Raw genomic sequence first — 16705 nt, forward strand, 5'->3', positions numbered from 1 at the left:
CAGCTCCAGAATGAACTCAGCAAGCCACTAAATTCCATCCAGAGCTTGCCTGGAATGTGCATCCCTGGGTTGCCATGGGGATGACAGGTGGGCATCTCCAACTTCTCACAGACCAGCAAGATACTGTTGCATCACAGCGAACAATACTTTTACAATGCAGAAATATACTCCTCTGCACAGGGGCCTGGGCACCCAGGAGAGTGAAATGCATGAGAGAGTCTCCAGTTTAGGATAGAAAAGTCTCACCTGTGAAGCTGGAGTCTCTCTGTGTTTCAACTGACTTTCCTGCCTCCATGTGAGCTGTTGGAAACATGAGCAACTATTATTGATATCACTCTTAAAGCAGATGATCATTGTCACATTACGCTCTGCCTTCTGCTGTCTCAGACTCATGGTTTCAAGCCCCCGAGTGATGACTGGTATAACACTGCATGTCTGCATGAGAAAGATGTGGTTCTGATAGGTTGGGGAAGTGTATTCAATGCTAGAATGTGAAGCTGAGTTCTGGGCTGGGCATAAAGGGTTAAAGCAACCCAGAAAAGGTTAGCGAGCCCTCAGGACAGGTCCTGAGCAGTCCAAGTAATTAATTGTCACATCTCTATTCTCATCATCATTGTTCTCAGCTGGAGAATTTCCATTCACACCTCTCATCTCTGTGGCACAGTATCCTGTGTCATTGAAACAGTCAGCATCACCTACTGGAAATGTGATGGGGCTCTTTTCCTGCGAGCTCCTGAGCACCAGGGGAAAAGAACTTTGTTTGGATTGTTATCCAAAGAATGTTCTTCTGCTTTGCTTTCCAACCCTGGTCCTCTCCCTGGGACAGAGTGATTCTTTTCCAATCCCACCTCAGTGCGCAGCTCTCATATAAGGTCCTCAGCATGGTTTTCTTGAGCATTGCTGATGACTAGAGATTACACTGATTAGAGATCACACTGATTATAATGGACTGGCTTGTGATGCTTAAACACAACACCTATTTTAACTCCTTCCCTGCTCAGCAGCACTTTGCACATGTTAATCCAGTGGTGGGCAACCTGCGGCCTGCACGCGGCCCGTCAGGGTAATCCATTGGCCGGCCGCAAGACAGTTTGTTTATATTGACTGTCCGCAGGCATGGCTACCCGCAGCTCCCAGTGGCCATGGTTCACCGTTCCCAGCCAACGGGAGCTGTGGGAAGCGGCGCTGGCCACTGGGACGTGCTGGCCACTGCTTCCTGCAGCTCCCATTGGCTGGGAACGCCAGCGGCTCACCAGCCGATTACCCTAAGAGGTCACGTGCCACAGGTTGCCCACCACTGCGCTAATCCAACCAAACATAGTTATGTTTTTCAAGGCAAGAGAAAACGTGGCTGGCTCTCACATCACTCAAGCCAATGGGAGTTTTGCTTTTGACATCAATGCGAGCAGGATTGGGCCTTATGTTCCAGAAGCAGCTTTGTTTGTTTTGCAATTTAATCAGTATTTATTTTTACCAGGGTAAGTAAAAGGGAAGAGGAGGGGTCATAACATTCAGAAATACAGGACAATAATTATATAATGTTTATGTTGCTACATTGTCAACATTTTGGCAAACCCTAAAATGGTGGCTGAATCAAATGGGATTTTTTTTTTTAAGTTTTCCATGCCACCTATATTTAGTGCTATTTGTCAGATGCCCGAGGCCACCAAGCCTGGGAGCATAGGATTTGTTATTCTTTTATCCCTCCATTCAGAATAGTAACAGCTGTTCCTTTCATTCTGAGTTTGTCATTTCCACTCAAGATGAGTCATCCCTAGTCAATTTTTTTCAAGAGCCCCAGAAGGTCAAGAGGCAGAAGGTGAAAGTACTTTCCTCCACCCCCAAAACTTCCCATAATGCTCTAGGTGAGATTCAATTTTTTGTGTGTTCACATTGCCTAATAGACAGCAGAAAGAGGTCCCAGTGTTCACTTACCAAGTTCAGTGGGTTTTCCTTCCTCTTGTTCCTCATGACTCCTTGCATAGCCTATAGGGATATCATAGCTATCACAAATCCATAGATATGCTGTTATTCTTACCACGAATTTCCTTTACCCATATTCAAAAACACTCTGACTGTGGGTTTAGGAGACTTCCAGTGTCACTGGTTGTTTTTAGAGCTCTCAGTTTGCCAAGACACAAATGTGTGAGTGACAGGTTCTATCTTTAAAGATGCATATTTCACTTGTTTGACCCAATTTACCTCAAAATGGGTCTCATCTCTGAACAACCTCCTCCCACCTAGTCACAGCATTAATAAAATTACCATCCCCTTTTGTAGAGCTCTTTATTATCACTCTGGCAGTGATTGCCCATAAAGGAAGGTGAAATACAGAAGGCATGTATGGTCAAATGGATCTGCTACTCACAGAGAGCACAGAGGTAGAAGGGCAGCAGAGGGAAGCAGAAGATGGCCAGCAGAATCCTCTGTGTGTTGGACAGACGGTCATGAAATGCCATTTCCTTTATTAATGTTCACCTGGAATGAACAACCAACATTAAATCATGGTCCATTTTTTGCAACTCAGCATTATTTTCATCATCTGAAATGTTCCTCTCTGCTGCCTAAGGCAACCAGTCTTTACACATCATTTCCCACTTACTTGGAGGGGAAGCCACAACAGAAGTATGGAAAGTTCAGTCAAAGAATCTGATTTGGATGGGTCACAAGATGGTTAAAGGCAACAGAGAGTCCTGTGGCACCTTTAAGACAAACAGATGTATTGGAGCATAAGCTTTCGTGGGTGAATACCACGCATACATGCATGCATCTGATGAAGCGGGTATTCACCCACGAAAGCTTATCCTCCAATACATCTGTTAGTCTTAAAGGTGCCACAGGATTCTCTGTTGCTTTTTACAGATCCAGACTAATACGGCTACCCCTCTAATACTTGACAAGATGGTTAAAGACAGTTGAAGCCTCTGCAGTGTTGACAGCGCAAGCATCGAAAAATCATGAGACTGGCTTACAAACAATGAGGTTTAACAAATAAAAATTGCTGGGTTGTTTTTATTTTAGTTCTGCCATTGGGGCATGTACAATGATTTAAGATTCTCTTCAAGCAGGATGGTTAGACATTTTTTTTTAAAATACTGTAAAAGCTGACAGTCTCAGGTAATAACTGGATTCCAGTAGCACCAAATCTTGCAAGACTCCTGATCAAATCACCAGAGATGTCAGCACTGTAATTAGGATGCCTACACAGATTCCAGTTTGTTCTTAACATGTGCCATCCTGGCTAGCTCCCTTCTGAGCCACCCCAAGAGCAAAACTGACAGAGTCCCTTTGATCCTCCCTGCAAAGTGACTCAAAGGCTTAGGATGAATGAACCTCATGTGCGTGGTGCTCTGCAGGTCAATGACAGGTTTCAGCCTTTTGTTGCTGGTCTTCTGAACATGTGGTGCCTCCACCCACAGGGGGCTGAATAAATGAATGCACAACCCCCCTGCTACATTAACCATTTCTATACTGCAGAAGAATCAAGGACCAAAAAGTTTAAGAAGGAAAAACACATGATTAAGGTAAAGAAAAGGGCAAACTTAAAAGAAGCATAGACAGGAACCAGGGATGAAAGGATGTTGCAATGCAGTCAGGGGTGAAAGTAAGCCAAAGCAGCTGCCATTACCAGGGGTGGGAGGTGGAGGGGGGCAAAAGGAGCAGCTTCCCCAGAGCTGGTGATTTAAAAGGACGTGGGGCTCCGGCTGCCGCTGTTGCTACCACGGCAGTGGCTGGAGCCCTGGGCCCTTTAAATCGCCACTGGAGCCCCGCGCGGTGTAGGCCAGGCAGTGCAGATGGGCTGGCTGGGGGACGCTGACCCCTCAGCTCTGCTCCTTCTGCGGGCCAGAGCCAGCCCCTATACCGGTAAGTACTTACTTTCACCCCTGAATGCAGTGCACTCAGAATCCCAGGAGCAGCAGAGAGGAGTAAGAGGAGTGCAGCCCCAGAATCTAGGGGTGGTCCAGGCCACATTGGAGCTCTGTGGGGATGACTGAAGAAAGGCAGGTTTACAGTGAATCATCAAAGAGTGTTAGAGGCCTGACTGTTGCTTGTGCAAGGTCTGGTGCTGATACCCTTTGAGTGAGACTTCCTCTGTCTGTGCACACACCAGCTGGGTCTTAATGCACCCTGAGCCTTTTCCTAGCTACCTTCATGTAGCAGACTGTACTCACAATAGTGATGTCCCACCCAAGGCAGGCAGATCACTCTCTGGACTGGAGCAGGCCCTTAGGTTGCTTAAACCCTTCCCTTGGCTGCCCGCAGAAGGGAGGCCTAATGAAGGCTGCCAGACAGACCTCTCTGCTTGGACAGTGGAGTTCTGGAGCAACCTTCCTCTCTCTTGCACCAGACATAGGCTGTCTGGCTCTCCTCTCTCCCTTCTGGTTCTGGCTTGTGGCCGATAACTCTTTGGGAGAAGGAAGCTGGCTTCTCTCCTGCCCAATGCCCTCTGTCACTGTGGTCTTTGGAAGACTCCCTCAGCATGGTTGGCAGAACTCCTTGGGCTAGGGTGACCAGACAGCAAGTGTGAAAAATCAGGACAGGGGTTGATGGGTAATAGGCACTTATGTAAGACAAAGCCTTGAATATCAGGACGGTCCCGATAAAATCAGGATATCTGGTCACCCTACCTTTGGCTCATTAGCAAAATGGACTTCCCTCTCAACTAGCCTGCAGTGAGCAACTGGGGGGCATCTCCTTTAGCTGCTGGGGTCTTCTCTTTTCTCAGCATGTGCTAGTCCTGCCCATACACAGGCTCAGCAGGCAGTTTCAGTTTCTCAGCTGCTTTGTGTCTGCGGAACTGCTTCCCGCAGGTAGACCTACCTGAGAAATGAGACGTGTGGCTCACTGGCCTTTTAGAGTGCATGGAAGATTCGCAAACAGGGTATGGCTGTTTCACTAGCATAGAGCAATTTGGCAATCTGCTTTATAGGGAAGAGATCTTTGCTAAGCATGCTAAGAGGCCAGCATTACATGCTGAGACTAAGGTTTATGATGTAGCAGCTGCATGCTGGCTTCCACTCCTCAGCCTCTGATGTCACACCAAAAAAGATCCCTCCTGAAAACTGACTAGCTTTCTCCAGTTCCACTCATTCTGCTACAACAGTACTAGAGAAAAAAGCTAAGAGTGATCTGGGTTTCATCTCTCACACACTGGGCCTGATTCGCCTCTCAAACTGGGGTAGATAAAGGCTAACTCCGTTGAAGCCTGTGGAGTTACACCAGTATAAAACCATCTAAGTGTGCGGAGCATCAGGCCCATACTGAATGACGTGCGGATAGTTTTTAGTTAACTGCTATAGAGTATATAGCTATAGAGTATATGCACTAGGTGAACTAGTAGGCTCCAGCTGCTTTATGCCCCATGCAGACTCTGAAGAGGTTAATGTGGGACTGAGGAGTCAATTAACAAACTTGGCAGCACCTGCTAGAGAGTGAAAACCAGGCTTAATTGATGATGAAGCCCAGCTGGGGTGGGGCTGGCTGGTGATTATAGATCCAGGAAGGTTGTAGCAGAAAGGGGCTGCTAGAGTTGAGGATAATGACATGCTTCAGGGCTTGGATAAGAAAAATGAAGTTATTTTGTTTAGGGTATGAACTGGCTGTTGTGGTATAAATTAAAGTCTTTTGAATAAATAGGCACAAAAGTAGACTACGTGTGCTTGGTAAGGTGGAAGAAAACTCATCACTTTGTATGGTTATATAAGGGCTTTGATAAAGAAAGGGAAAAACTTTGTGAGGAATTCAAACATTGTCAGGTGTAACAAAAGTTACATTGTGTTATTTAGTGAAAAATGTTGGGGAAATGGGGTAGGATTAGGAAGGTGTTCTTACATTACCTGAGAGATGCAGGACAGAGTGAGAGAATATGCAGCACTAACTACTTAGGAAGTATGTTTGGTGGCAGCTATAGACTATTCAGTCAAGTCTCTTTTTGTCATTTAAAAAAGAGCAGAAAGGGTTGAATGGAGGGAGTCTTGTGGTCACTCTCTTAGGGCTAGATGAGGTAGGAAGTGGTCCAGGGAGGCAGCAGGCCATAGATCTTGACTGCCAGCTCCTGGTCTGGAACCCAGAGTAGTGGGAGGTTCCAAGGAAAGTGGGATGAAACATGCTGGGGTAAGAAGTGTAAGAACTATAGAGCCTAAAGACAGACAGAAGATCTGCTGTAAGGTCACTGGACTGCAGCCTGGTTAGACTCTGTTACCCTGGAAGGGGCGGACTAAAGCCTGACTTGGCTGGAAGACCAAGTTGCAGGAAAAGAGACCACCATAGCAATGAAGTGACCATCGGCAAGGGACACCATATGGAGAGACAGCTGCTATGCCACTCCTGGCCACAAGGAGATGCTTCTGTGGTGAGTGAAAAACCCTTTACAGCAACTGTTCGCAAACTTCATTGCACGGTGACCCCCTTAGTTCTGACAACAAAATTACTACATGACCCTGGGAGAGAGTGGGCCAGAGCCTGAGCCCCGCTGTCCCGTGTGGAGGGAGAGCTTGGGCTTCAGCTTCAACCACAGGTCCCAGCAAGTCAAATGCCGGCCCTGGTGACCACACTTTGGGGTCCTGACCCACAGTTTGAGAACTGCTGCTTTACAACACCACAAAGCAGCTGTAAACCCAGATTAACTGGACAACTATACAGGATTGATGGCAGCATTCCATTGCCAGAGCAGCACAAAGCAGCCAGTATATCAGTGGATCTGGCCCTAAAAGTATACTGATCCTGTGACACATACCAAAATGCTACCAGTATTAGTCAGTCTTCCACTAAAACAAAGCTACTTTTAAAATGTCTTGTATTATCAATTTAATTAAACATGGAAATTCACTTATTATTTTACATCCTTAACACGGAAAATACTCATTCCAGTTAGCTTAGTAAAAACAAGACAATGTAGCGTTCAGGTCATAGTCCTTAATCAATATCCACTTTAGGATGGAAATGGTGTTCGTCTGTCTGGAAAGCACCTTGCATTCTGGGGACTGTCCTGCAATATATAAAATTCAGATTTCTTTTTCATCCAAAGTTTTAAAACCGGATCGGTAATGTGTATTCTTTCCCTGAGCCCTATGCGTGATACTGAAAGTAAATAAATGATATGTAGCTCTTACAGTAGCATTGAAACTTATTGCTTCATGATTTTAGTGGTAAAGTCTTCTGCTGCTGTAAACCTGACAGCGCTAGCGCCTAGTAGTGATTCTTTGAGATATGATACAATATAATAAGAATCGGTACCTCCAAAAACTCCAAGCCCTCGCTATCCCTCCCTTGATCAGGGTAACCCTCTTATAAGAACTTCCCTCCCCCCCCCAGAATATTCCTTTCTGGTAATGGTTCTCTAAATTTGGCATTACTTCTGCCCTGTGATCGCCAGATTGCAACTAGTGGCTGCTGGCTGCATCTCAGATCAGGGTTGCCAACTCTTGCAATTTCTGGTGACTTTCTTAGTCACAGCTGCTGCAATATGATCATTACCTGAGAGCTCAGCTTTTTTTTCCTTTTTAAGTGAAAGTTTCCAGTTCTTATGGTTGCAGAGAAAAGCTAGAAAGCGTGAAGCAAACACTCCAACAGCAAAAGGCAACTGAAAAAAATGCAAACTCTGTTTTTTAAATTCATGTTTTTCGAACATTTGGCATTGGCAATAACTGAACTACATGAGCAGGAGGAAGATTTCTTTGGCGAAATCTTGGCCCCATTGATCTTAATGGGAGTTCTGATATGAACTTCAGTAGGACTAGGATTTACTGAGGAGTTACTACAAGACTTAACAATCTGCCTGGAGAAAACTGTGTGCACCAATCATCTTCACCGCTCCATGCCATATCCCCTAGTATATCCATTAGTGGAATCCAGCTAAAGCAAGTTGACAGTTTTACCTATCTTAGCAGCAACATATCAAACAATTGATCTTTTGACAAAGAGATCATGAACAGGATATGGAAAAGCAGCAAAGAATCCTGTGGCACCTTATAGACTAACAGATGTTTTGGAGCATGAGCTTTCATGAGTGAATACCCACTTCCTCAGATGCATGTAGTGGAAATTTCCAGGGGCAGGTATATATATGCTAGCAAGCAAGCTAGAGATAACGAGGTCAGTACAATCAGGGAGGATGAGGCCCTGTTCTAGCAGTTGAGGTGTGAAAACCAAGAGAGGAGAAACTGGTTCTGTAGTTGGCAAGCCATTCAGTCTTTGTTCAATCCTGAGCTGATGGTGTCAAATTTGCAGATGAACTGAAGCTCAGCAATTTCTCTTTGAAGTCTGCAGCAAAAAAACTTCAGGACCAGGATGGCCACCTTAAGGTCTGCTATAGTGTGGCCAGGGAGGTTGAAGTGCTCTCCTACAGGTTTTTGTATATTGCCATTCCTAATGTCTGATTTGTGTCCATTTATCCTTTTCCGTAGAGACTGTCCAGTTTGGCCGATGTACATAGCAGAGGGGCATTGCTGACATGTGATGGCGTATATTACATTGGTGGATGTGCAGGTGAATGAACCAGTGATGGTGTGGCTGGTCTGGTTAGGTCCTGTGATGGTGTCGCTGGTGTAGATATGTGGGCAGAGTTGGCATCGAGGTTTGTTGCATGGATTGGTTCCTGAGCTAGAGTTATTATGGTGCGGTGTGCAGTTACTGGTGAGAATATGTTTCAGGTTGTCTGTGGGCAAGGACTGGCCTGCCACCCAAGGCCTGTGAAAGTGTGGGATCATTGTCCAGGATGGGTTGTAGATCCTTGATGATGCGTTGGAGGGGTTTTAGCTGGGGGCTGTATGTGATGGCCAGTGGAGTCCTGTTGGTTTCTTTCTTGGGTTTGTCTTGCAGTAGGAGGCTTCTGGGTACACGTCTGGCTCTGTTGATCTGTTTCCTTATTTCCTCATACGGGTATTGTAGTTTTGAGAATGCTTGGTGGAGATTTTGTAGGTGTTGGTCTCTGTCTGAGGGGTTAGAGCAGATGCGGTTGTACCTCAGTGCTTGGCTGTAGACAATGGATCGTGTGATGTGTCCGGGATGGAAGCTGGAGGCATGAACATAGGCATAGCGGTTGGTAGGTTTTCGATATAGGGTGGTGTTAATGTGACCATCACTTATTTGCACCGTGGTGTCAAGAAAGTGGACCTCCCATGTAGATTGGTCCAGGCTGAGGCTGATGGTGGGGTGGAAGCTGTTGAAATCATGGTGGAATTTTTCCAGAGTCTCCTTCTCATGGGTCCAGATGATGAAGATGTCATCAGTGTAGCGTAGGTAGAGAAGGGGCGTGAGTGGATGAGAGCTGAAGAAGTGTTGTTCCAGGTCGGCCATAAAGATATTGGCATATTGTGGGGCCATGCGGGTGCCCATAGCAGTGCCACTGATCTGGAGATATATATTGTCATCAAATTTGAAATAGTTGTGTGTGAGTATAAAGACACAGAGCTCAGCAGCCAGTTGTGCTGTGGCATCATCAGGGATAGTGTTCCTGACAGCTTGTATTCCATCTGTGTGTGGGATGTTTGTGTAGAGAGCCTCTACATCCATGGTGGCTAGGATGGTGTTTTCTGGGAGGTGACCAATGCATTGTAGTTTCCTCAGAAAATCAGTGGTGTCACGGAGATAGCTGGGAGTGCTGGTGGCACAGGGTCTGAGTAGAGAGTCCATATATCCAGACAGTCCTTCAGTGAGAGTGCCAATGCCCAAGATGATGGGGCGTCCAGGATTTCCGGGTTTGTGAATCTTGAGTAGTAGATAGAATAACCCTGGTCGGGGCTCTAGGGGTATGTTGATTTCTTCTGGTATTAGTGTAGGGAGTGTCCTGAGTAGATGCTGTAGATTCTTAGTGTATTCCTCAGTGGGATCTGAGGGAAGTGGCCTGTAGAATTTGGTATTGGAGAGTTGTCTGGCGGCCTCCTTTTGGTAGTCAGACCTGTTCATGATGACAACGGCACCTCCTTTATCAGCCTCTTTGATGATAATGTCAGGGTGGTTTCTGAGGCTGTGGATGGCATTGCGTTCTGCACGACTTAGGTTGTGAGGCAAGCGATGTTGTTGTTCCACAATTTCTGCCTGTGCATGCCGGCGGAAGCATTCAATGTATAGGTCCAGACTGTCATTTTGACCCTCAGGAGGAGTCCATGTGGAGTTCTTCTTGTGCTGTTGGTGGGAGGGCACCTGTGTATCAATGCACTGTTCAGTGTTGTCCTGGAAGTATTCTTTGAGTCGGAGACGGCGAAAGTAGGCTTCCAGATTGCCACAGAACTGTATCATGTTGGTGGGGGTGGCAGGACAGGATATGGAAAGCTTCTCTGTCACTAGGAAAGCTACATAACAAAGTCCTGAAATCCCACAACATAACCCTCTCAGCAAAAATAAAACTTTTATAATGCTTTTGTGCTCACATCTCTCCTCTGTGGCTGTGCAACCTGTATGCCATACAAATGGCATATCAAACAGCTAGAGGCCTTCCATATGCAGTTTCTGTGCACCATTATGGGGATCTGCTGACAGGACAAAATTACCAACCTGGAGGTTCTCCAAAAGTCAAATGCCATAAGCATTGAGGCCATGCTGATAAAAGCCCAACTACACTGGCTTGGGCACATCATTAGAATGCCTGAATATCGACTCCCCAGAAAAATTTTCTATGGGGAATTGGCACAAGGACATTGGAATCAAGGCTGCCCCAGAAAGTACTATAAGAACAGCATCAAGAACAGTACACACTGTAGTGCAATAAAACTGGATGATCTTGAGAAGGCTGTGTTAAATAGATCAGCATGGCAACACACAGCACTCAGAGCTTTCCAAGCCTTTGAAGAGGACAGAAATAAACAATTGTTAGCTGCAAGGGAAAAGCACCATACTACTGCTATAGCTACCAAGATGCTCATCTATGACTTTGTCTGCCCAATCTGCTCACGAGCATGTGCATCACGCTTTAGACTTCAGAGTCACTCCAGAATCCAAATCATTTTCGAACCAATGGAACGAACACACACACACACCCCTACCTGCTTCCTGTGGGGGACCACTCAACCAGTGAGACACCAAACTGAAAACATCATCAAAACAAGTCTCAGTGGTTGGTCATATCCCGAAGGCATTCTAGCATTTCTATCAGCTTCTGGAAGTTGTCTATTTCAAATGAATCCTTCCTTGCTGATGCTGTACGGGCTTTTCTCTGACTGTTCTGAGCAGTAAAGAATTGGAGTCCCATTGATGCATATATCCTCTGTCAGAGTAACCATAATTTGAAAAGTCTGTCTTATTAAAAATATACCTGTGTAAACAGCAGTATGGCAGCACACATTGGCAACAGGTCACTCTGGATGGGATTCTCAAAGGAACTTAGGCATTCTGTTACTGAGCACCACTGGCATGGAGGCTGTGGGGGGCATGGGAGATGGAGTTTAGGGGCTGAGGATCTGGGTGGGTGGAGTGGGGTTGAAGGGTTTGGAGAGAGGAGATTGAGGTAGACACACTGAGATGGGAAGGGTTAAGGGGCTGGAGTCAGGTGGGGGCAGGGGACAGGGCTTGGCAGATTTGATCCTGAGCCACGCAGTTGAATTGCTGGGTGGAGTTAGTACTTTTCTGTCATCCCTCCTGTCCCATGCTGCGCTAATGCCCTGTGGTGGCCAGGCTGGGCCTGAGCCAGCACTGCCCCAGGGCCCCGCTGGTGTTACTAAAAGATGGTGATGGAGTTTGGACGACTGAGTGGAGTGTGCCCATTCCAGTCTGCACAGTAATAAAGGCCTGGCAGTGGCAATGCTGTTCCCCAGGCCTCCCCTGTGGCACCCCCAGAGCCAGCTCTTCAGCCTCCATCCCTCCCCACATGGGCAGGGAGCTCCCCTCCTGCTGCCATTCTCATATGGGCAGGGGGAGGAGATCTGCCAGCTCGGCACCACATCGCCTCTGAAGCCACAGCAGCAGCACTAACAGCTATGAGACAAGATTTTACTCTGTGTGAGGGAGAGGGGGCTTGTCCTCCCTGTTTGTGGAGCCCCCATAGGCACCTCAGTCATTCCTTGTGGGAATGGGTTAGGCGCCTGCCTCGCGCCAGACACAATGGTGGGAGGAGAAGGTAATGGTAATGATGTCATCCCCCCGCTGCTCATCTTATAACTCTTACCCCAGTGCTCAGAGCACCCTCCTGGGTTCAAGTCTCTCCCTCCCTGCTAGAGTGGGAGAAAGGCTTTGAACAGGGATTGCTCATCTGAGTGCTCTACCCACTGAGCGGTGAGATATTCCATGGGGGTTCCCTCAATCTCTCCTGTGAGTTAAATCATGAGCAAGTGACTGGCGCAAGGGGATAGGACCCTGGGACTCTCACATGGGTGCCCCAACCCCTGGTCTACAGTCATTCTAACACTCTGGCCCAATGCTTGTTGATAAATAAAATTCTCATTGAGGGATAGAGAGGAAAATATGACTCAGCAGTCCAAGAATTGGGGCATCCATCTGGGAGCTGAGAGATATGGGTCCAGTCCCCCTATTCCATTCACTCTTCTATTAGTTACTACTGGGGCCTACAGTCACTGAGTGAAATTTTATCTGAAAACTTAGGTACTGAGTGAGTGAGAGTGCCTACAAGGTTCAGCTAGGGTGACCAGGTGTCCGGTTTACAACCAGAACACCTGGTAAAAAAGGGATCTTGGCGGCTCCAGTCAGCACTGCTGCCTGGACTATTGACTGTCTGGTTGATGGCTCCACACAGAGGGGCTGGCAGGCTTCTTGCTAGCCTGTGCACTGTGCGTCTCCTGGGAAGCAGCCGGCATGTCCCCTTTCCGGCTCCTATGGGGCAGGGGCAGTGTGAGGAACCCCCTGGCTGCCCCAATGCAAGTGCTGCCCCCACAGCTCCCACTGGCTGGGAACCACAGCCACTGGGAGCTGCAGGGGTGATGCCTGCGGATGGGGCAGCACACAGAGCCGCCTGGCTGCGCCTCCGCGTAGGAGCTGGAGAGAGGACATGCTGCTGCTTCTGGGAGTTGTTTGAGGTAAGCACCACCCAGATCCTGCACCTTGACCCCCTCCCGGGCACTAACCCCCTGCCCCTGCCCTGATCCCCCTCCCTGACCTCTGAACCTCTCAGCCCCAGCCCAGAGCCCCCTCCTGCACCCCAAATCTCTCATTCACAGCCCCTCAGCTGGAGCCCACACCTCCCGCATCCCTACTCCCTGCCCTGGCCCAGAGCTCCCTCCCTCACCCATAACCTCTCATTTCTGGCCCCATTCCAGAACCCGCACCCCCAGCCCAGAGTCAGTTCCTCCTCCCACACACCAACCCCCTGCCTCAGACTGGAGCCCCTTCTCATACTCCGAACTCCTTGGTCCCACCCTCCAGCCCAGAGCCCCCTCCTGCACCCCAAACCTCTCATCCCTGGGCCCCACCCCAGATCCCACATCCCCAGCCAGAGCCCTCAACTCCTCCTGCACCCCAACCCCCTGAGCCAGCCCGTTGAAAATAAGCAACTGAGTGAGGGTGGGGAGAGCAAGCGACGGGAGGGGGGGAGAAGTGAGAGGTGGGCAGGGCCTCAGAGAAGGAGTGGGGCATGGGAGAGGTCTCAGAGGAAAGGAGGGGCGGGGCATTGGTGTTCGGTTTTGTGTGAGTAGAAAGTTGGCAACCCTAGGTTCAGTCAGCATTCTGTGGATCACAGTGGAGCCAAAACTGGGACTTAAGCACCTAAATCCCAGACCTACCTGCCTGTCTGGGGTTTTGGTGCCTAAATACCTTTGGATCTGGATCTCTACTCCTGTCTAAAGTGTAAGACTGTGCTCTCTTAGAACTACCATACAATTTCCCAATTGACAGCCAGCTGTCAGTGAGTTCAAATCTTTCATAGCAATGTTGGAAAGCCAACTCTGTGCTCTTTGCTTTAGCATCAGACCTGATGACTCTGTTTGCTACCAAAACCACATTTTTGTTATTTGTTGTGGTGTCCCAGTAGGAGTCTCAGTCATGGACCAGGTCCCAGTGGTGCTAGGTGCTGAATAAACACAGTACAAGATATGATATGAATCAGCACTGGTGAAATGGATACGTAATAATTAACAACAGACTTCCCTTGCTTTCATTACCCATCATGTTTCCAGTCCAAATTTGGATTAGCATTCAGTCATCACTGCTAATATCTTCCTTTATTGTGGCTAATTTGACTAGTTCATCTTTTTGAGAACTCAACATAATTAGCAGCAGTGGATTAAGTAATAATAGCAGATGTCTAAGGAGCAGCAAGCATGCACTTTAACATGCTCAGCAAGGGAGAGCTCATTGCTCCTGGTGGCCATCTTGTAAAGCAGCCCATGAGCAATTTGTAGCATTTCATGGGCAATGTAACCCCTCTAATTGTGATTGACAGGCCTATCAAAGCTGAAAAGCATCTCAATAAAACAGATTGTGCAAGTAGGATTGTCCCGTTAAAGCCACAGGTCACCAATTAAAGGTAATGGGAAAGAATTGTTTCCCTGCTTTTTGCCCTGCTAATGCCGCTGCCTCAATTAACTGTATCCCATTACTGTGTTTTTTCAACTGTACAAAGACGAGCCAAGGACACATGAACGTAACATGAGCTAGGAAGATTCTATGAGTGCCAGGAAGTTAAAGCTGCTCTCTTCTGACTGGCTGTACTTTCATTCCTCTTTATGGATGTGGGAGCAGTTCAGAGCCTGCTGTATGTGCTCTCTCCCCAGGACACGTCTCTTGGGTGTCTGTGAGAGACTGGCTTTTCCAGGGACTCACACATAATATCTTTGATTAAACCCTAGAGAAGAGTTTTAGTTTCCTGGGCACCCACAGCTCTTTGTATTTGTGCCACTGTAATCCACTAGTGAATATGTTACAAACTCCCAAAGCTATGGGTTTGTTTTTGCCCTCGCTAGAGCGGCTTGCCTGTTTAGTTTGTGCTTTTAGCTCTGAAAGTCCCTGGTTCAATTTCTGGTGTGTGGGCCAAGACAGCAGCTGTTGTGCTCTGATAACAAAGCCTCTGCAGAATAATTCCTGCTCTCAGCTGTGCCACCCACCCATGTGGGCACAACCTCCTCATTGTCAGCCATTGGGGGCTTGGAGGACACATTTGAATGAGACATGTATCCAGCTTCCTTCTTAGCATGCTTAAATCTGACCTACTGATTGTAGGGTGGCTCCCTGCTTCTGAATGGCTGCTGTCTGCCAGAGGTGAGACCAGATGCTCCAGCCTCAGCTTCTCATCTCAGCAGTCTTTTCCCTCAGATGAAGCCAGGGCCACGTGGGTATGCTGCCTATTGCCAGGCCTGCAGTTTGTGTCTATCCACACTTATGCGTGTTTCTCACTTTTGGGTGGTGCTCTCCTACAGTAACGGCCGTTAGCTGGCTAAGTGCACCTTCCTTGCCTGTTCTGTACCTTATATGTAGGGGCTACCTAGCTTCCTTGGTTCTTCCCAGCCACTCACTCCAATTAATTTCTCCTTTTGCGCTGGCTTCATAACAGAAACAAATGGCCTAGGCGTTAATAGCAAAATGGTAGCAATAGATGCCTCCTGGGCCTTCTGGGTACCAGCCTTCTTAAGCAGTGACACAAGCAAGAGTAGGTAGCCTTTCCTCTGAGCTTCTGATAGCAGCTCAAAATAGCCTGGAAGCTGCGAGTGCAGGAGAGTGCCTCTCCATTTCAGTGGTTAGCCTGTTACCTCTAAGCCCCTTGGTCCCTGTCAGACTACAGCTTCACTGCCAGTCTCTTATGTTTGCTTTATATGTGCAGGGTTCTTCGTCAGTCCCTGGATCAGAACACCCCTCAATGGTTTGGATAACAGGTGGCTATTTCTCTTGGGGTGAACAGAATACATGCTAGGACACAGAAAAGTGTGCTGATTGGAGTCAGGCTGAGTCCAGGGGCTATTTAGGCTTCCCACAGCTCTCTCAATACTCTCTGGTCTGATTTCTCACCCCACCCCTGCTATTCCAGACCAGGGCCTCTCTTGAGCACTCTAGCAGATGTTGTGGTTTCAAATGTGGACCAATGTCCATTGAGACTAGGTTGAGATAATTTCAGTGAGTCCTAATTAAACTCTGGTCAAGCAAGGTGAAATTTTTGCCTCGACTCCTGGCTCCTCCTCATAATTGTGCCAAGGCCAGAATGTAGCATAACCTTTAGGCACTGCACGATGCTTGTTCCATACAGGCTGGCTTATGGCAGTCGTGGAGCATGATATTGACAATGGCCTTCTACATGCATGTAGAATTCCTTGCGATCCCCAGGTGGTAGGCCTAAAATCATGCAAGGCAGGGAGCTGGGTGCTGACAGCTTCTCTCAGACACATCATTACAGCCATCTGCTCTCTGCTGTGCTGGGATGATGGCTTCTGTAAAGAGTGAGCATGCCACAGGATGTCAGATCTGGCAGTAACTATCTGAAGGGCTTTGGAGAGGAGCTGACTCTCTTTTCAGCTACTCATGTACCTCTAGCTATATGTGCTGCTAGATCAGGGGTGGGCAAACATTTTGGCCTGAGGGCCACATCTGGGTGGGGAAATTGTACGCAGGGCCATGAATGTGGGGCTGGGGCAGGAGGTTGGGGTGTGAGAGGGAGTGCAGTGTGCAGGAAGGGGCTCAGGGCAAGGGGCTGGGGTGCAGGAGGGGTGCAGGGGGCTCAGGGAGGGAGTTGGGGTGCAGAAGGGGTGTGGCAGGAGGCTCAAGGCAGGGGGTTAATGGGATCAGGGCAGGGGTGTGGGGTACAGGAGGAGTTCAGGGTTTGGGCTCTGGTAAG

General features: G+C 48.0%; 1 protein-coding gene across 3 annotated transcripts in view; it reads right to left on the bottom strand.

The window, feature by feature from the left end:
* The window catches only part of KY (kyphoscoliosis peptidase), an 80561-nt gene that overhangs the window by 41346 nt on the left and 22510 nt on the right, over nucleotides 1–16705 (bottom strand). For all 3 annotated transcript variants that reach the window (XM_050965449.1, XM_050965446.1, XM_050965447.1), the window contains exons 2-4: nucleotides 2369–2478; nucleotides 1936–1986; nucleotides 247–300 (exon numbers count right to left, since the gene is read on the bottom strand). In XM_050965449.1, coding sequence (XP_050821406.1) covers nucleotides 247–300; nucleotides 1936–1986; nucleotides 2369–2459 — 196 coding nt within the window. In that variant the 5' untranslated portion in view covers nucleotides 2460–2478. The remainder of the gene's footprint in view (nucleotides 1–246; nucleotides 301–1935; nucleotides 1987–2368; nucleotides 2479–16705) is intronic.

Source organism: Gopherus flavomarginatus, chromosome 8 (assembly GCF_025201925.1).
Source record: "Gopherus flavomarginatus isolate rGopFla2 chromosome 8, rGopFla2.mat.asm, whole genome shotgun sequence".
Classification (NCBI taxonomy): Eukaryota; Metazoa; Chordata; order Testudines; family Testudinidae; genus Gopherus; species Gopherus flavomarginatus.